General features: G+C 44.8%; 2 protein-coding genes across 3 annotated transcripts in view; one reads left to right on the top strand and one right to left on the bottom strand.

The window, feature by feature from the left end:
- Positions 1–11341, bottom strand: part of ASH1L (ASH1 like histone lysine methyltransferase) — a 154975-nt gene extending 143634 nt beyond the window's left edge. The window contains exon 1 of the mRNA XM_048828935.2: positions 11140–11341. The gene's annotated coding sequence lies outside the window, so the exon portion shown is untranslated. The remainder of the gene's footprint in view (positions 1–11139) is intronic.
- A 205-nt stretch (positions 11342–11546) lies between these two features.
- The window catches only part of DAP3 (death associated protein 3), a 35240-nt gene continuing 25991 nt past the window's right edge, over positions 11547–20795 (top strand). Inside the window, exons 1-3 of one of the 2 annotated variants that reach the window (XM_048828416.2) lie at positions 11547–11668; positions 14240–14301; positions 15546–15592. In XM_048828416.2, coding sequence (XP_048684373.1) covers positions 15551–15592 — 42 coding nt within the window. In that variant the 5' untranslated portion in view covers positions 11547–11668; positions 14240–14301; positions 15546–15550. Of the gene's footprint in view, positions 11697–14239; positions 14302–15545; positions 15593–20795 lie in introns of both variants that reach the window. The other variant, XM_048828415.2, reaches the window with a different exon arrangement.

Raw genomic sequence — 20795 nt, 5'->3', positions numbered from 1 at the left:
TTGCCAATGCTTCCTGGTCTGCTCTTGTACCCCTTCTCTGCCTCAAGATGCCAGCTTATATGCCCTTTAGTCTGCTTCTCCAACTAACATCTCCATGCTTTCTTCTGCACTTCTCCTTACACGTAGAACACTCCCTGAACAGGGTGGATAAATATCAATGGTTTTTTTAAAAATCAGATTTTTATAAAATTTAAATTGGAATTTTTTATTTTAAGTACACTTTTTTTTAAAAAATACATCTATTTAAAATTAATTTGAAATGATGTCAACCTATGTTAAGACCTAAACTTATTACAATCTATTAAAATCATTCAAATTAAATAAAAAAATATTAAGCAGTGCACATTTGGTGCAAAAGTTTTAAAGAAAATCAAACCGCTGAACTAGTTGGAAATATCTGGCTAAGCTTTTGATATCTAGTTGGAAATCACTGGCTAAGCTTTTGTTGGCAGTAGCCTTTTCTGTATGCGCAAACAGAATATTTTCTTCATTTCAGTTTATTCAGCTAGTTCAGTTACGGCCAGTTCATTCAAAGTTAAGAAACCAGGTAGAAGCTGGAAAAGCAGGAAAGCTTGTTTTCCTCTTTCTATGAATAAACACTAGGTGTCAGAATAAAATCTACTAATTCTAAAAACATTCAAAGACACAGGTAACCATAAACAATCAGTGTAATTCTCCAACTACAAATAACACTTCCTTTGTTTAATAAATCTGTTAGGTTTAATGATAAATACATTCCGATACATTTTTCTTCTTATGTCTCCAGCATATTTGAGGTAGTTTTATTTAACTTATAAATGTAAAATGCTGTTTTTGTGCAATTTTTAATTGCATTCTAGTTTTCATCCAAAGTAGTCTGACATAAGTCATAAGTAAAAATTATTAAACATCTAGCAAATAAGAAATACATAATTCACCATTTTTATCATAAAAATGTAAAAATTTAGAACTCAATAAATATATGTTAAGCTATATAATCACTTAAATAAATGTGTACAGATACAGTGTTTCCTCCTGGTTAACAAAGCACAGAAATTAGTGTAAATTAATGGTTATATTTAGTTTTAAATAAACATGTTTTAATGGTTACCAACCTATGAGACCCAGCATTTCATTAGGAAAATAACTAAAATGTGCAAATGCAAAACACAATCAATTAAATCAGGGTTTCCTGTTTGCCGACTTAAATCATATTTAAAATCAGTTCTTTAAATCGATCCACCCTGTTCATCACTGAATCCACAAGACCATTACCCTCTCCTCTTTCAAGTCCCTTTTTAATACCCACCTCTCCTGTGACCCCTACAAGAAATCAATCAATGAATGATAGCTTTTATTTATTTAAAAAGTTCAAATATTTTTAATTAAAAGTTGTGCAGGTAACTATCTGATGAAACCATGTGATGTTACCTACATTATCTGTGCTCTCTCTCCCAATGCTTGCTCTACTCACTATGAAGTCTTTTTTCAAATCAGACAGTAAACTTTTTCAGAGCAGAGAACATGCCTTTCCTATGGGTTTGCACACCACCTAATACAACGACGTCCTGATCAAGGCCTTTGTGTACATCCATAATACGATAAGTAAATAGCAACAGTAAACACATTAATCCAGTATGCCAAACATGACTATGTTAAACCAGAGCGATGAATGCTGACTTATGGCCCACAATCATGATAAGATAATTGTTTAAGACTCTTATACTTTGTCATTTAATCATGCTCTTTCTCACCTGTTCCTTTCTATTTTTGTTCTAGGGTATGTGTAGTTTCTGTGATTTTACATTTGAGTTTATGGAATTTTTACTTTATAAAAAAGAAGCATCGATAATCTCTTACTTCAGAAAGGAATAGCTTGTAGTATTATGAAGCTTTCAACTACATTGTTCAATTAATTTATTCCTGGATGGTTCAAGTCACCAGACGTTATTGTAGATTTTGTTACCTCCTCCAATCCTTGTCAACATTCTTATGTCACCATCACTATTCTGATCCAGAAGCCAGCTCTTATACCCCCACTATTATATTTCTATTCTTATTATATGGGACTTTTATCCATTGAGATTCTCCTTCATGGCCCTCTCTATTCAGAACTTCTCTTTCAACAGGGTATAGAACACTTTACGTATTTAAGCGCATTAACTAGTTTGTATGAGGCAGTGTGAAACAGTGGCTAGATCACTGAACTGGAAGTCAGGGGATCCTGAATTGTATTCTTTTTGGCTGTGCCAATGACCTGCTACGCAACCTTCAGAAAGAAATTTTACCTCTCTGATTCAGTTTCCCCATCTGTAAAATAGGTATATGTATATAGTCTACAGATAAGAAATGCTATAGGAGTTAAATATTATACTAAAAAGACAGAATGAGGGTTGGATAGGTCTATGGTGTATATATGAAATACAAGGGTTGAAATGTTAATTTCACTGTCTTATCAATTAAGGATGCATTACAGAATATGACATGATTTCATAGGTGTCACATGTGGTGGGTGATGCACATATTAGAATGCTTAATGAGAGTTCATGGCTTATATACTAGACCAGGGGTCGGCAACCTTTCAGAAGTGGTGTGCCAAGTCTTCAGGTTGTGTGTGCCAGTAATACATTTTAACATGGTTTAGAAGGTCTCTCTCTAAGTCTATATATTATATAACTAAACTATTGTCGTATGTAAAGTAAACAAGGTTTTCAAAATGTTTAAGAAGCTTCATTTAAAATTAAATTAAAAAGCTGATCTTACGCTGCTGGCCCGCTCAGTCCACTGCCAGCCTGGGGTTCCATTCACCTAGGCCGGCAGCAGGCTGAGCGGGGCCTGTGGCCGAGACCCTGGCTGGCAAGGGGCTGGCAGCCAGAACCCCAGACCGGCAGCGGGCTGAGTGGGGCTGACGGCTGGGACCCCAGACCGGCAGTGGGCTGAGCCACTCAGCCCGCTGCCGATCTAGGGTTCCGTCCACCGGCTTCTGCCAGCCAGGGTCCCGGCTGCCAGCCATGCTCAGCCCGCTGCTGGTCTGGGATCCCGGCCCTGCCCACATAGAGTGGGTACCTACCTTTTCCCTGGTTCTAGCCCATTCTCTTCCTCTCTGTCTGCACTGAGCTGAGGGTGGGAGTGCACTGAGCACAGGGCTGGGGGTGAAGGAGCAGGCGGGGGGTTGGAGTATAGGGTCTGGCCAGGAGCTAGAATGAGGGAGGGGGCTCAGGAGGTTTGGGTGTGGAGTGCCTACCTGGGCAGCTCCCATTTGGTGCAAGGGGTGCAGGCAGGAATGGGGGGGGTGTGCAGGAGCTCCCATTTGGTGCTCACGGTGGGGGTGAGAATGTAGGGGGTGCAAAAGTCAGGGCACGAGGTGTGAGGGGCTGGGTATGTGTGGGGGTGCAGGAGTCAGGGCTGGGGGTGTGTGAGGAGGGTGCAGGAGTTAGGGCATGGGGGGCTGGGTATGTGTGGGGGGTTCTGGAATCAAGGCTGGGGTTGTCGGGGGTGCAAGGGTCAGGGCAGAGGTCTGGGGGTGTGTGGGGGGGTGTAGGGGTCAGGGCAGGAGGCTGGGGTGTGTGAGGGGTGCAGAGATCAGGGCAGAGGCTGGGGTGTGTGTGAGGGGGGTGCAGGGGTAAGGGCAGAGGGCTGGGGGTGTAGGCTGGGGTCGTGGGGGTGCTCCCAGCCCCCCGCCCAGAGCGGCTCACGGCAGGGGACTGGAGGGGATATGCCCTGATTCCACCCCCCTTCCCCAGGCCCCGTCCCCACCTCTTCTCTGCCTCCTCCCCGGAGCAGCGAGTACACTCAGGCCCTGCTTCTCCCCCTCCCTTGCAAGGGCCATCAGCTGATCAGTGGCAGGGAGGGAGAGGAGGAGGGGCAGGCAGGGGGGCTGGGCAGCAGCAGGCAGGACCAAGCTTCTACACCCTGCCCCCGTGCCAGGGGTGAGGGGGCTGGCGGAGAACAGCAGGCCGGGGTGGGCAGGATTTTTAAGGGTACGCTGCTGCCTGCCGGGGTCCCGGCCTGGGTTCGGCAGGGAGTGCTGACGCGGCCGGCAGCTGGGACCCAGCAGGCAGGCAGCAGCGTGCCATTAAAAATCGGCTCGCGTGCAGTCTTTGGCACACATGCCACAGGTTGCTGACCCCTGTACTAGATGATGAAGATGTACAGAGTGCAAACATAAGACCATCTCATGCTATTGGGCTCTAGAGAGTGGGCAGAAGAATATGAGAGCAGATTTAAGGTTCTTTGGGCTACCTTACCTTTGTGTTTCCGATTTTTAATTAAAAAGTGTTCACTTTTTTTAAAAAAAAATACAGCATAGTTAAGTTCTCTCACCACCCTTTAATTATTGATATACATATTTACTACCTTAACTCCAGCTTTATTATTTATGCCCCGCATTATGAAGGGTAATGTACCAGAAACAATAAAACAATATTTCACTTTGAATTCTCTCTATACTGCAAAGAGAATGCCTTTCGTTATGCTGAACAAGAACTAAGGTTGCAATATGGAAATTAGGAACAAAGATTCAGGTTTTGTTTTCTAAAGGTGTTAGGCTAGAGGATCAATTTACCAAACTTTAACCAGCTTTAAGATCAGAAGCATTACCTGGTTAGGGTAAGAGAATCAGGCTCATGGTGTAATTCTGCCTCTCTCCAACTGTGGGGCAAAACATGCTGTCTACATTCCACCTGATATTAATTTCTACTTAACAGCATTGAAGTTCTGGAGCAATATATTACATTTAATTTTCCATAATCGTAACAGCATCATGATTTGTATCAACGGCCCTGTGGCATGTCAATTGTTTAAATTACTTTCTATACACTCATAAGAGTTGTAGACATGAATAGTTTCATTGTTTGTTAGTTGCTGAACTGAGAATGTCTTCCTTTTAATAAAGCATAACTAAATGGATTTTGCTGTTCAGTATTAATGTTATATTAACTGATTTTTAGACAATTGTTGGCTCCCAGGAGGAAATCAAGTGGAACTGAAATATTTTGGAATATATTTGTCTTTAAAACTGGGGAAAAAAACACCAACACAAGAGATGCTTTCTTACATTTACATCTTAAAAAAGCTAATGTGTTTTTAAAAAAGTTTAAAAAAAGTTTAAAAAAAAGGAACTACTCATTCTACACTAATATCTACTAGAACAGATCCTGGTTTCTGCTCTCTTCACTTCTTGAAGAGAGATTAGAATATTTCTTGTAGTATTACTAAGAAGTTCAACACAAGCACCATTTGGTTTAACTGTTATTTTTTATGGTTTAGTTACCTTATAACAAAATTCAAAATCCTTTTAACAACAAAACTGATCTGATTAGAAATAAATCTAACCTCTACTGAAACAACATACTTGCAATGATATTTTGAATGTTTCCACAGGAATCCTTCCCTTATTCACTACACATCCTGCATATAAATGACTTACTGCTTGTCTATCTGACAGACATACAGAGTAACACACAGTGGAAGAGGCTACGCAGGTGCAACTAGTGTAGAAAGCACTTCTAAAAAAAAATCAGGCCAGCTCTATTTAGGTGTCTAACTATGATTTAGGAGAGCTGAAGATTCTGGCCTGTGTTGTAATATATGCTTTACAAAGGGGGGGGGGGGGGGAGGAATTAAGATTGCATGAGCAACCCTAACACTGGCATTTCTTTACTCCTAGGTACTGTATAAACACAGAGTAAGAGACAATCCTGCTCCAAAGAACTTAATTCACCTCATCCACATACCATGAGCCCAGGTTCATGTATAACAGCCTGTCTCAGAAATAATACAAGCAACAGCCCCTTTCCCCTTCCATGGCTACTGAAAAGGCAGGGTGAATTCTCTGTGGAATCTGACATGGCCAGCTAAAGTGTCCAGTTAGTAAATAAAAGATTATGGATAAGAGTAAAGACTAGATGACTATACAGATCCATAACCATCACATAAGAACAGCCATACTGAGTCAGACCAATGGTCCATCTAACCCAGTATCCTGCCTTCCAACAGTGGCCAATGCCAGGTGCTTCAGAGGGAATGAACAGAACAGGTAATCATCATGATCCATCCCCATCATGAACAAAGGGGATTTATTTGAAGGATAACGAAAGGGACATTTCCACTGATCATAGCAGATAGTGCATTTTCCCATTAAAATATGCAGCTGTGGTCCATTCTGTGGTCCATCCATCCCAAGAATTCCCACATAATTTAGGAGAAACCACAGAGCCCCTCAACCCTGTTAAACACAGGCTCTGCTGTCAAAGGGCCTATCTCAACTCCACAAACAAATTGCTGACCATACTGTTGAGCAGTCCCCCATAAAAAGTCCCATAAAATCTGCCACTGACCAAGAAAGTAAGAACTCCATCCCTTCAAAATAAAACAATACACTGTTAACGTGCTCCCACCCCTTCATAAACATGAGTAAAATCCCCTCGCCAAACAGGCCCAACAGACTAAGATCCATTCCTTCTTGTTCAAATACAGGTTTAGCTGCCTCATGGGTTATCTTGCAGATCACAGATGACTTCAGGGAACTCGGAAGCATACTGAAAAAGAATGTCCAAATGAACTTCTCTGTGATCCTTCCTGTCCCATGAGCAAAGGAATACGGAATGCAGAAAATTCTGAAAGCGAAGCACTGGCTAAGTGAGTGATGTAGGGTGGAGGTCTTTGGGTTTGTGAAATATTGGTTCATCTTCTTTGGTGAGAGACAGATGTATAGTTTGGATGGCCTCCAACTGAGTAGAAGGGGGACCAATCTTCTTGGGGACAGGCTGTCTAGAGTAAAGTAGTTAAACTAATAACAAAGAGGGAGGGCAAAACGAGGGAAGATATGAGTACTTAGCACAACAATCGAGATGATGAGAACATAATTAATCAAGCAACCTAAGGACATGAAGAGAAGAAATTCTTTAATAGCCTATAAACCAAAGCTAGGAGCCTGGGCAACAAACAAGAGGAAAGGAATTGTTCATTTATGAGCATAAATTATAATTAAGGCCCTATTTCATTTGTGATATTGTGGATCCTACAATATTAGGCTTCTACTGCACTTTTGATTTTAATTACCTTACTTTGCACACTCCATAATTTTGCATACATTTTGAGTATGCAATTAGTACTGCACTAACATTAAATACCTGTAAAATGTAAAAGGCTAAAATGACTAGACTTGGACTTTCTATAGCAATTGTGTTAAAACTTTTAGTCTTCTGAATTTCATATTGTACTGGTCACTTTTTATTTGTTAAACGAATGTAATATAGTTGCAGCAAAATGTCTGGTTATCAAAAAAATCTGTAGGCATAACATAATACTGGAGCCTTTATATATCATTCCAGCAATTTTTTTCTTAAACAAATAGGTCTACTCTGGCTTTTCCAAATTGCCGCTATTAATAAAGGTCCATTATTACTTTTCTGCGATTTTCCATGTCTTGTCCTCAACTCAGCTGCAATTATTTTACCTCTGTATTTGGCACTGGTGCAACCACTGCTGGAATACTGTGTCCAGTTCTGGTGTCCACAATTCAAGAAGGATGTTGATAAATTGGAGATGGTTCAGAGAAGAGCCACAAGAATTATTAAAGGATTAGAAAACGTGATTTACAGTGATAGACTCAAGAAGCTCAATCTATTTAGTTTAAGAAAGAAGATTAACAGGTGACTTGATTACAGTCTATAAGTACCTACATGGGGAACAAATATTTGATAATGGGCTCTTCAATCTAGCAGAGAAAGGTATAACATGATCCAAGGGCTGGAAGTAGAAGCTAGACAAACTTAGGCTGAAAATAGGGCATACATTTTTAACAGTAAGAGTAACTAACCATTGGAACAACTTATCAAGCATCATGGTAGAGTTTCAATCACTTTTTAAATCAAGACTGTTTTTCTAAAAGATATGCTTAGGCACTATTTTGGGAAAGTTCTATGGCCTGTACTATACAGCAGGTCTGACTAGATCATCACAATGGTTCCTTTTGGGCTTGGAATCTATGAACTGTTAGGGAACCAACCTCTGAATCACAATATTTCCTGACTCCTGATTGCCCTATCCACCCATGTTCAAATACAGGCCAGACCATCAACAGTCACCCCTTCTCCAAACACAGGTTTGATCCTCATGGATCTCCTAGTTACTTACACTGCCCTATAACCATCGTACAGGAGCACCTCAAATATTTAAAAAGAGAAAATCTCTCTCCCACATGCTTTCTGACAATAGGAGAAATAGTCTGATCAGTTCATTTTTTTAAATGTATGTGTGAGAGAGTAGGTGTGTTGTGAGCCTGTCTCTCCGTGCACAAAAAGTTTATTGAGGGAAAGCCAAGCCTAAGACGGGTTGTGCATGGAGTTCTGTGGTCATTTTATCTAATGCAGGAGAGTTCATAGACTAAGTCTACCTCCAGCGCAAGTTGAGTTTCTAAGGCATGAGCTTCGCCTATCAGTCTGCCACCCAGTCCCCTTCAAACACATGTCCTACTGCCAGGATCCCACTCTCTGCACCTCAGATACAAGCTACAAAGTCAAGTATTCCACACATCGTTCTGGCCTGTCAGGATTTTCATCTCCCTTGCCCAAAGCACAGGCATCTCTGCTAGTGATCTTACATTTGAAACACAGGGCTTCCCAAAAGAAATCCCCATCTCCAAACTAATTGAACATGGAAGAGAATTCCTGCCAAATACAGGCACAACCGTCCGGGATCCTTGGCATCCAAATTTCCTACTTTCAAAAAATCTTATCCCTCAAACACAGACAAGACTGTCAGTGATTCCCCCTCTCCCATTCTATGTTATGCAAGAGTTCAGACTAGATGATCAACTGAGGTCTTCTATCCATAATATTTATGAGTTTGCCAATCCCAAATATAAAATCAGTTGGTCAGAAAGCCCCTCACATCTTCGTCTAAAACATAGGATAAACTATTAGGGTTTCCCTGGCCACCAGCCACAGGTTTAAGGAGGGGACATCCCCATTCCCAGCTAAACACCGGCTGAAATGTCAGAGGATTTCCTGCCACTTTCCCGCAACCTTGCTGGGAACCTACCCTTTCCCAAACACAGGCTTGGCTTTTAGCGATTCCCCTTGTTAACCCAAATAGAACAGATTGCCCGGGATTAATCTTGCCAACCTAAACACAGGCTAGAATGTCAGGTAGCCATCTCTCTTATCCCTTCTGACACAGGCTGGCCCAGGGATTTCTCTCCACTAGAAACACACAGATATATAGAGCTGTCATGGACCCACCCTCTCTTCACTCATGGGACAGACTGTCCGAAGTTCCCACACCCAAAGTCTGGAACATCAATGATCCCTTTCCTCCCAAAAAGGACTTCAAATTTAGGCCTTATCAAGAATCCTTACAAGCCTCAATGGGTATGTCTACACTGCAGCTGGGAGCAAGCCTCCCAGCCCAGGCAGACAAACTTCTGCTAGCAGGACTTGAGCTAGCATGTGAATAGCAGTGTGGACGTTGCAGCTCGAGCTGGAGTTTAGGCTCTCAAGCCTATTGGGTTGAGAGCCCAAGCCACAACATCCACACCGCTATTTTTAGTGCGCCAGCTCAAGCTCTGCTAGCGAAAGTGTGTCTTTGTAGGCTGGGAGGCTTGTTCCGAGCTACAGTGTAGACATACTGAAAGTCAATGATCCCCTTCCCCGACCCCTCCAAATGTAGACCTATCCAAGATTCCTCACTCCCACCCTAAACACAGGCCTGTAAGGGATCTCCCTTGCAAATACAGACCCATCAGGGATTTCACTCCCCCACATACTTGTATCTCCAAACACAGCATTTCCCAATCCAAGGTCATACCCCCAGGAAGAGTCAGACTAATGCAATGAGGATCCAGAGCAGATGAGAAGAACTGGATGACTCTGAATCTGACTACTGATCCATCCCCAATAAAAAAAATGTGAGACTGTGGGCACTTCCATGAAAGGCACTTGCTTTTCCACCCCTACTACCAAAGGGCTCCTAATTAAACTGAATGGCCACATGAACAGCTAACTGACCTAAATACTCTCACACAAGCCTGATTACTAAAGAACTCCCTGCTTCCTAACACACAAGCCAGGCTGTGATGGATTCCCTTTCCCAAGGCACAGGGCCCCCATGCACCGGGGTGGGGCTGGCTGTCAGGGATCCCCCCCTCAAGGTACAGGACTGGCGGTCAGGGAATCTCCTCACCCGCCCTAAGACTCAGGCATGGCTGTCAGGGATTTCCCTCATCCCCTAAAAGCACAGACCCCAGCTGTCAGGAATCTCTCTCAGCCCCAGGCACGGGGGGCTGTCTGTCTGTCAGGGATATTCCTCCGCCTTCCCCAAGCATGGGACCTGCCTATCAGGGATCTCCCCCCCTCCCAGGCACGGGCTCTCAGGGATATTTCCCCCACCCCAGGCACAGCCCCTGGCCGTCAGGGATATCCATCTCCCACTCCCACACCAGGCACGGCCCCTGGCTGTCAGGGATCTCCCCCACCTCTAGCCGGCCCCCCAAGCAGGAGCCCCGGCTGTCAGGGATATACCCCCACCAGGCACAGGCCCTGGCTGTCAAAGATATTTCCCCCCCCCCGGCCAGGCACGGCCCCTCCACCCCCCGCCAGGCACGGGCCCTGGCTGTCAGGGATATTCCCCCCCCCCGCCGGCACGGGCCCTGGCTGTCAGGGATATTCCCCCCCCGCCCCCCGCCGGCACGGGCCCTGGCTGTCAGGGATATTCCCCCCCCCGCCCCCCGCCGGCACGGGCCCTGGCTGTCAGGGATATTCCCCCCCCCGCCCCCGCCAGGCACGGCCACCCCGCCCCCCGCCGACACGGGCCCTGGCTGTCAGGGATATTCCCACCCCCTCCCCGCCAGGCACGGCCCCCCCGCCGGCAAGGGCCCTGGCTGTCAGGGATCCCCCCGCCTCTCGCCCGCCCCCAGGCACAGGCCTGGCTGTCAGGGATTCCCCGTACGTATCCACGGCCCAGGAGAGGGGGCTGGTGAGGGCCCGGGCGCCGCATGCGTGGGTTGTTGAGCATCCTGTTTATCGGGGACGGGACGGGGCGGGGCGGGGCCCCTAACGCGGACCCCCTGCCCAGGCTCCCCTCCCCTCCCCCCCGGTCTCCGGGCCTGTGGAGGCTCCGGTCCCCGCCCGGCCCAGTCCGACACGACCCCCTCCTCACCGTGTCAGCGACAATACGGCCAAGGCCGGGGCCGGGTTCCTCCGCGCCGCATCCTCCCGGCCGCCCTCACGGACGGGGCCAGGGCGGGACCCGGACCAGCCCGCCGCCGCTTCAGCCCCTTCTCAGAGAGCCGAAGCAGCGAAACCAAAATGGCGGCGGCAGGCGCCAGCGGCAGCTCCAACCTCAGCGCGAGCGAGCGCCTCGTACCCCGCCCTCCTCGCGCCTGTCCACGCCCCCAGCAGACACACCCCCTGCTTTGCTCGGCCCCGCCTCCTCTGCAGATCCCATTCCCTTCCAGGGCCGGGGGAGGCTGAGGGCGGGTTTAATCTGCTGGAGGCGGGGCTCAGAGAACTCGGCTCCCCATTTCCGCGCGTTTTTGTTCCCCTTGCTGGTTTGTCCTTTCAGAGCATCCGTAGTAAGCAGATCCCTTCATGACTTCCGTTTCTTCCTGTGTAAGATGGCGGCGCCCAGGGGCGCGCTGGGAGAGTTGTGAGCGGTCTAGTGGCTTGTGCGGGGTCCCCATCTGCCGGTGAGGCCTCGCGGGGTTCTGTGCTTGGGTGAGCGAGAGAGGCCCTCCGGCACGCGGGCAGCTGTATCCCGCGATTCCCCCGCGCTTGGGGAGGGGCCGCCACCGCCCCGGCTGGGGACGCTCGCGGGACGGTGATGAAGCGTGTACTTGCCCCTGCGGAACCCGTGGCGACGCGAATGGGGTCCTAAGACGGCTCGGTTGTCAGGGCCCAGGGAGGCAGCCGCCCAGCCCGCAGCACCGCTCCGGTGTGGCGGGGCAGTGCTGGGTCTCAAGAGTTTTCAGAGGCCTCAGCTACGGGCTCCCGAAAGTTCCGGGGAGAGCGAGCCAGAAACACCCATCGGTACAATGGGGCTGGGACCCCAACCTGAGGGCTAGTGGCTTTGGGGGGCAGGGCGCCAAGTTTAACGCCCTCTACCCCGGCCCTCACTCATGGTGTCTTTTGCTTTTACCCCTCATTTATAGTTGTTCACTCTCTACAGGATCTTCCCTTTGCTATGACCTCTTCTCTATCTCCCCCACCCAGTAGTGTTGCCCTTTGGAGTCTCACTGGATCCCAGCTTGGTCCACCCATGCTGTTGCTTTGACTCACAGTGTGAACTCTGGCACACCTGCCACTTGTCAGTTATATTTGGCTCCTAATGTGTCTTCCTTGTTGCCCTCTCAGTAATTTCCACCTTTTCCCTCCAAATGCTATGAACCTTCGGGTCCCAGTATCCCTTTGCCACTCTTCTGAAAGGGCCTTCACCCCCAACAAATCTGAAAGCCTCAGATTTTGGTGTTTTGAAGAACCTTTGCAATTTGGCTGACTCAATGTTCCTATTCACAACAGACACAGCAGTGGATATGCTCAATGATTCCCAAGTGGCCACTGATTGAAAATTAACCAGTATCTTCAGTTCTTGCTGCTGCTTTTGGGACCTCTATGGGCAGCAGTGACACTGATAGTCTGATCACTCTGTGCTGCAACCTGTGAAAGCTCTGAATAGACTAAACACTGGAGCTAGTCACTGGAGAAAGGTGAAGCTATAGTAGGATCTGGGAACGGTACCTTGGCAGAACTGTCAGCATTTTCACTTTCCTTGCCCTCTGGGTAGATTGCAGCCACCATTTTTTACAACAGTCTGAGACTGCTATTTTTTATTCTTTGCCTGTGAGATATCTGAAACCTTTGTGTGTGCATGTGGGGTAGCGTGAGAGGGAGAGATTGATGGGACACATTAGAAGAGTATGGTAAAGAGATATTTGGGGAGGAGCAGAGGGAGAGCAGATGTGAGTGGGGTAGAGAATACAGTGTAGGGAGAGAGGAGATTCACTATGTGAATCTGCCATGGAGGGTGTGTGAAGGAAAGTCACTGTGCTTCTCCTGCCATATCATTTCCTTTTGGGGTTCTTGAATCCCATGGTAAATGTAAATACACCAGTACTAAACATCCAGTTTTTAAAGCTTCTAAAGAATCTTGTTTTTCAGATTAATGTAGGGAGGGAGACACCAGATTAGGGTTTCTCTGAGGTGAAGATGCTTGTATATGTAACCTTCAGGCTACTTCATAGAGAGAGTTTTCACTGGTAAATTAATTGTGTGGCTGAGATGCCTCCAAAATTTCTTGCTGTTTACTTTTTAAAATTACTATTCACAAGCAATTTCAAAATAAGGTGCAAACTTTAACAGTGAGGGTAACTACCGTAGGAACAATTTACCTACTAACATGGTGGATTCTCCATCACTTGAAGTCTTTAAATCAAGATTAGATATCTGTCTAAAAGATATGTAATAGCTCAAATAGAAGTTATGTGTTTGATGCAGAAATTATTGGGTGAGGTTCTTTGGTTTATCTTATGCAGGAGGGCAAACTAGATAGTCAGAATGGTCCCTTCTGGCCTTGAATTCTATGTCTCAGTGAGCTGCCTCTTGCTCTCCAGAACCAGCAGTAGTTGGTGTAGGGCCTTGTAATGATCTTCTGTGACACGCCCCCCCACAAACTCACTCACATATATGGTGGTTCAAAACTATGCCCGATTTGAGATGGATTCTCTATGACTTGAGGAGGCTTCCAAGTAGCACAGTTAATGCTGCTGCTCTGAAAGTAGTCTCAAAAGACTGAATTCAGGTTTCTTCAGTGGCAGAATGTGAGTAGCATCCTGGGTTGTTTTTGAACTTAGTCCTTATTTTAATAAGACCAGGCACAAGTCCGTGAAATAGCTGTTTATAGTAGAGAAGTTCATGACTCCTCGACAAAGGGGTTAAACTCTTGTGAAAAAGTTGAATTACTCCTTTCTGTTCCTCACCAATGTCTTGTTATCATTCTGTGTGCTGGCACTGGAGAGTAGAATGAGCTAAGAATTTCAGCAAGTTTTATGTGGAAAAACAAAAACTTGCTCTTTTAAATTTGTTTCTTGCTGATTGTTCAGTGTGAGATCAGAGCGCCTCTTTACAAGGCTAATGTCATCCTTCCTTAAGTGTTCAGTTATTTTCCTTCCTCCTCAGCATAATGAGAATTCCAGATACGATTCCACCCAGTTAGTAACCTTTGTCTTCCTTCATAAATTAGCTTTTGTGTTTCCTCTGTGCAGAAGCTGTTAACCACAGGAAGATCAGCAGCTATTGGTTCCTGAAAGTCATCCACTCCTGAGAGGTTGGTGTCTTGCTTTGAATGTATTATATAATAACTTCTCACAAGTGCAGGGTTTTTTAAATCTGTTACATTTTGTGTTGTGTTCTCACATGCCCTTTAGGATAGTGCTATGAAGACAGCCTTGAGCACAAATATCCTGATTGATTTTTGGGACCCTCTGTTCTTTCCTCAATCTGTCTATTGTGCATTTTGCTGCTTTTCCTTCTGTCATGGTAACCAAAGCTGGCTGTTGAGAAACAAACTCTGACAGATGGAGGAGCAGGAGCGAATTGAGAAGCTTTCTATGTCTCCTAGTGTTGTCTTGCATGATTTCTGCTTCATACTATCTAGTAATATTAAACTGACTTCCCTTATTCAGAAAGGGGATCATCTTTTGAGTCTGCCTGTTAAAATCATAAGGAAATGGGAATATCCATCCTTCAAGATAGCTGAGCGCAAGACCTAGGCTTATCAAGTATGGTGCTTATTGCAAATATCTCTGCAAAATATCCTTCTTCATTAGATGTAACTGTTATGCTGTCCCCCAAGGCAGTGCTGCTGTTTTAATAACCTGCTTTACTGCTGTGAAGCACATACACACCACCTGATGCTTTGTCAGAATCCTATTTATCTATTTAGATGGTAAGCTCGTTGGGCAGAAACAGTTTGTCCTCTATGTTGGGTATAGTTGACACTAAACAAAAATCATATATTTCCCAAAGTCCTTCACCTTGGGATTTGGGAGATGCTTACATATCAAGTTTTTGTGTGATATTTGACATATTTTTAGCTAACTTTTTGAAGAGCGTGGACATAGGATTCTGAGTAAAGGAAAATCAATTGCTTGCAAATAGTTCTAAAGCCAGAAGGAGACAGTGCAAAGTTTTTCTTCATTCTCATTGACATAAGAAATAATTTATGCCCAACTGGATACATGGTTAACCTGACTTCATTTATTCTCTTGGGAGCTCACTAGGATTCTCTCTTCATGGAACAGGCTCACAGCATGACTGATTAGAGAGCAGACGGAAGAAGAGCTCTCTGTAAGCTCGAAAGCTTGTTTCTCTCACCAGCAGAAGTTGGTTCAATAAAAGATATTTCCTCACCCACTTTCTCTCTCTCTCATATCCTGGGACCAGCAGGGCTACAATAACACTGTAGACACCATGGCTGATTACAGTTCCTAAGACACGCATTTGACAACTTGATAGGAGAGATCAGATATTGTGAGTTGCTGTGAGTAAACTCCACTCTTGTCTCTGCAGGGATAATGCTGAGAAGTGTGAAAGGAGTGATCTGCCAGGGGCCCAAGGTGAGTCCTGCACTGGCTCTGTGAAGCATATCCTTTGCTGGATCTCCGTCTTGGGATCTGGAATGATTATCACTATAAAGGGTCCAGAATGCTATTTTTCACTGCATAATATAAGTCATTTTGAAAACAGAAAATCTGCTGGATTTGCACTAAAGTCATCCTTTCTCAAGAACATTGAGCAGCACTACCCTTGGTAAGAAGATCCACTACTGATGATGGCCTTGATTCTTTACTGTGCCTCCCGAGGCGGTATGGCCCAAGAAGGCGGGTAAAGATGGGGCAAAGATGGCTTTTGTATGCTCTTTACACCTCTGGGCTTGGCTGCAAGCCTATCTGCCCCCTGTGTGACTCAGAACAACTCTAGGGGGCCACTTATGGGTCATGCTCTTGCCTAAAGTAGCTGAAGTGCAGAGTAATGTGGTCCTGCTCTGGCCTGGCATGCCCCTATCCTTGGGTCACTGTCAGAAGTAGAATCATGGGGTCATCTTAATGACCTTACGTTTGCTAGGGTTTTGTCCCTGGGGGCTTTCTGTTCTGCGTTTTGTCCCTGGGGGCCAATTAAATTGGTTCTGTGGCCCTTTTATGGCAAACAGCAGCACAGTTGTGAGGGCCTTTATCTTCAGAAAGATTTAACCCTCAGAATAACAGCCTTTTGCATGTCAGTCTAGTCATGTGACTACCTTCCAGCAGCTCTTATGGCCTTTAAATCTCAAATGTTCTGTGACTGAGGAATGTAACTTCATCTGTCAGCAAACCTGCAACCCTAAATTGTTCCAAGTGGCCAGGAAGCAGGCTCCCAGCTTCTGAATGCAAATGGATTATAACAGCAGTTCATCTTGCCTGTTTTCAAGCTGTAAAGTTTTGTGAATTTATGGTTTAATTGTAGGATTTTTACCTGCTTGTGTGTAAACTAGGAATTTAAAAGCCAGGGCTGGACTGAAGCATAGACACTTTAGGCCCATGTCAAGGTCCCCATCTCCTGGAGCCAAGTTACATCAGACTCTAAGCTGTTTTTTGAAAAAAAGTAAGGGTTTGTCTACATGAAGTTTTTGTACCAATTGAACTGCTTGAAACCAGTATAGTTAAAGCAAGCAATACCCCCCCTTGCGTGGATGCAGTTACACTGGTATAAAGGTACCTTCATACCAATAGAACTCATCCATATTAGGTGGTTATGTTGCTTTAACTTTTGGTAAAAAGTACTGTCCCTAGCCGAAAAGGTGAAGTTTGGTACTACACCAAACTGTACACAACTATATGGAAAAAATACTGGGTCTAAGTTTCTAGCCCTTGTGACGGCAAAGAAAAGCCTGAATATGTGAACCAAATAAAACCAAGACAACAATTCCTTCCAGAGTACAGACAGCATGAAAAAATGAGGTATGAACTGCTCTGTGCATCTCAACTAGGTGCTAACTCCAAGACCCAGTGCTGGGTGGTTAAGGAAATGCCAATGCCACCCCAGAAAAGGACTCTGTGTAGGGGAGGAGAAGAGTGCAGTGGGCCCACCAACCCTACCCAAGAAGATTCATCCAAGTTGCTAGGGGTCCTCCTTACTGCTACCTCTGCCTTTCTGGGAAGTAAGGAGGGGGCTTAGTGCCACAGCCCTGCCTATTTATGGATAGAGTCCAGAGTCTGTCTGTTTTGCACTAAATACTCCATTGCATCACTAGCTCAAAGATTACACTTGCACACTCAGCATGTGTGTCAGTACACTAGTCTGGGGATACAAACAATGAGCAGGATTTAAAGACCTAGTGCACTACCTCAAAATGTAAAATCTACAGCTTTGTGAACACAATGCTAATGCATTAGTTTTGCCCATCTGGGATGAATCGTGAATAGTGAAGAGGGTCTTCTAGTTGTTTGTTCTGTTTATATCAGGGTGACCTCTTTTGAGATGACTTCTAAATGCTCTTTTGTCAAGAACTGTATCATTCCTGTGCTGCAGAGGGAGAATATACAAACTGTTTCCAGAGACAAGATTCCTGTTGTGCAGTGCAATATTTATCACTGAGACCTGCATAGAATGTAGGGAATCGCTTTTATGGTGATTTATTGAATAAGTGCATGGCAAGTGAGATGCAGGGATTCATATAGAAACAGCTCCACCTTATGGCTTTTGGCTTCTTGATGAATCCCTGATTTAGCATGGTTGTAGGTGGCTTGCCATTTAAGAGGTTTGAGTTAGATTACTGTCTTCTGGCAGACAGCAATTTAATATAAATGCCACTTGCTAGGACTGAGATAAATTATGTTGAGATCGTGTTTGAACAGCTTGTTCAATTTACATACCTGCTTTTCAAAATTAATTAAATTAAATCCTATGATGAACTGAAGATATGAATACACAAGTATTCCATGTGAATAGCTTTACAGCCTTGAGGGTGAAGTTGTGAGCCATCATCGTTCTTGCCCCCACTATAAGGGGCCAAGCTGTGCCTTGTTGTTTTAAAAAGTCAAGGCATGTAGTGTGTATATTAACGGTGGTCTAGGAGTAAACCTTTTATGGTACAAAATAAAAATAAAGCTTTAAAATTCCCCTAACAATAACTGGTTTCAGAGTAGCAGCTGTGTTAGTCTGTATTCGCAAAAAGAAAAGGAGTACTTGTGGCACCTTAGAGACTAACAAATTTATTTGAGCATAAGCTTGTGTGAGCTACAGCTCACCTCATCAGATGCATGCCATGGAAAATACAAACAATAACTGGCAATCTTTCAGTCCCTCTTCTTGGCTTGTTTGCTGTCTGTGACATAAGAATCTGTCAGTTCCAAGGACTGAGTGACATTTGTTGCTCCCATACAGGAGCATCATTACATGTAGATTGGGGGAAAAGGAACCCTTGGTAGTCCAATGCCTAGTGAGTTACTGTTGATTTTCTCTCTTCGCCAATGGTAACTCCTTCTGAACATGAGACTGAAAATGTTTATTTTCACGTGCAACAAAGTGACAGTTTGAAGACTTGATTTTGTTGATGTTGAATTATTGTAGAATATTGGGCATGTTTTAGTTTAATCACTTAAGTGTCTTGCAAAATCGAATTGACCAATAAACTGCAGTGAACTCAGAAAATGCAGATGTGTATCCTTAAAGTTCTAGGACAGTTGTTAGAGCTGTTGCATTATGTTTTGGGGTAGATTGGTACCCATCACTCAAGGGGCTTGTAATTTGGTTCTCTATCCATTCTAACATATTTAGATGGACTTTGTGTCCAGGTATATTAAAAATTGCATCTATGGGATGGTGCAGAAAGGAGTCCCTAAATGGAAACTGCCAAAGCAGTGTGACGAACGAGGAATGTTATGCAGGTGATCCTAAGAAATACATCATGCTATCTCATGCCTTTTGGATCATCTGTCTTTGGGACAAAGAGAATTGTCTTCACTTCATGTAGTATCCAAGCTTTACTGAGGCCGTGGGATTTCGCTTTAGGAAAAGTGGAATTAGCAGTCCTGGTCTCAAAGCTGTGTAAAAATGGAACCAAATTCCTGAGATGAGCTATATATCTTATCCTGTTTACTGGAAGACTTATGTGGGCAGGCATTGGGAGGAGTGGGATGGGGAGCAGGAAGTCTGGCAAAAGGTCTTGGTTATCCTGGCTTGTCTATATAGAGCTTAGAATTTGGCTTTCATTCAAGCAATGATGGATGTGGGGGAGGGGGAATCTGTGGTGCTTTCGGGGAGGGAGTCAATAGCAGACTAGTGCAATAACTTTTCATTTCTGTGACCCAGGCCAAGATTTGAACCCAGTTTACTAAGTCCTGACTTGTCTACATCACTGATCAGCCACACATTGTGAAGCTCTTTGAAGTCTCAGCAGGAGAGATGCATATTTGAGAAGCAGGGGATGTTGCAGGGCAGGCTTGAGCTGCATTGGCAGGGCTGTGAGGGAGGGAGTCAGGACCGAAACAGCATGAGCGGTAGATAGTTGAAACTGAGGTACCGTTGGCAGAGACTGGGAGGTTGTGGGGATGGGAAGGACTAGAACTGCAGGGGTTATACCAGGTCATGCCTGAGGTGTACTAGCAGAGCAGGGAAAGGTACTTTCACAGCCCCAGTTGTTGACACTGCTTAACTCAAGTGAGTGCTCTTAGTTCCTTGCTCTCACAAGCACTAAAATAAGTCATACATCTTTAGATGAAAAGAAAATCTTTTAAAATTAATAAATAAGTAAATAATGGCCAAATGAGACATCTCTCCAAATTGTGTGATGCTAAGGAGAAAAGGGCACCCTTGGGGCAAATAGAGACCACCAGCCATATGATGATAAACCTGAAGATTGATGGTATAAACATGGAGGTGCTTACCTGCATAATGCCCGCTATTACTAAGGTTAGTTAAATATGTAGAGTGGAGAATACAAACTGGTTTTGTTCCTTCCCTAAGCAGAGAGACCTGAAATGCTGAATCAGGAGCACAGTCCTATTTAATTTGGATGTGGGTTAATCTGAGTGTTCTGCTTTCTTCTAAGCCCTGTGATGCCTTTCAGGTGACCCCACGTAAGACTCTCAAATACTGATGGCAGAAAAGCTGCATGAAACAATGTGGAATTAAAGCAGCTGTTCTGTGTCTAAATCTTGGTGTTTTGGCTTTACATAGTGCTGCTCTCATCTGTGCTGGGGAACAAATGGACTGTACAGGAACGCAAAGCAGGAAACTGCTTTCTTTGTGTCTTGAGTTAGAGACAGCAACTGTTGCTGTCTGTAATACTTAAGCAGGTTTTCATTTCTCTTTGTTTTGGCCTCTCCTCAGCCTCTCTGCCCTGAGTGTGTGGGACAATTTATTCACTGTGTTATCTCTGAGCTCAGCTTCTACATTCACCTTCAACATTTTCTTTCACCTTGGCCTACTAGAATCATAGAATATCAGGGTTGGAAGGGACCTCAGGAGGTCATCTAGTCCAACCCCCTGCTCAAAAGCAGGACCCATCCCCAATTAAATCATCCCAGCCAAGGCTTTGTCAAGCCTGACCTTAAAAACTTCTAAGGAAGGAGATTCCACCACCTCCCTAGGCAATGCATTCCAGTGTTTCACCACCCTCCTAGTGAAAAAGTTTTTCCTAATATCCAACCTAAACCTCCCGCACTGCAACTTGAGACCATTACTCCTTGTCCTGTCCTCTTCCACCACTGAGAATAGTCTAGAACCATCCTCTCTGGAACTACCTCTCAGGTAGTTGAAAGCAGCTATCAAATGCCCCCT

This window comes from Caretta caretta, chromosome 24 (genome assembly GCF_965140235.1).
Source record: "Caretta caretta isolate rCarCar2 chromosome 24, rCarCar1.hap1, whole genome shotgun sequence".
In the NCBI taxonomy this organism is placed as follows: domain Eukaryota; kingdom Metazoa; phylum Chordata; order Testudines; family Cheloniidae; genus Caretta; species Caretta caretta.
Note: the sequence above shows the minus strand (reverse complement) of the source record. Positions and strands in the feature narration are given on the sequence as shown.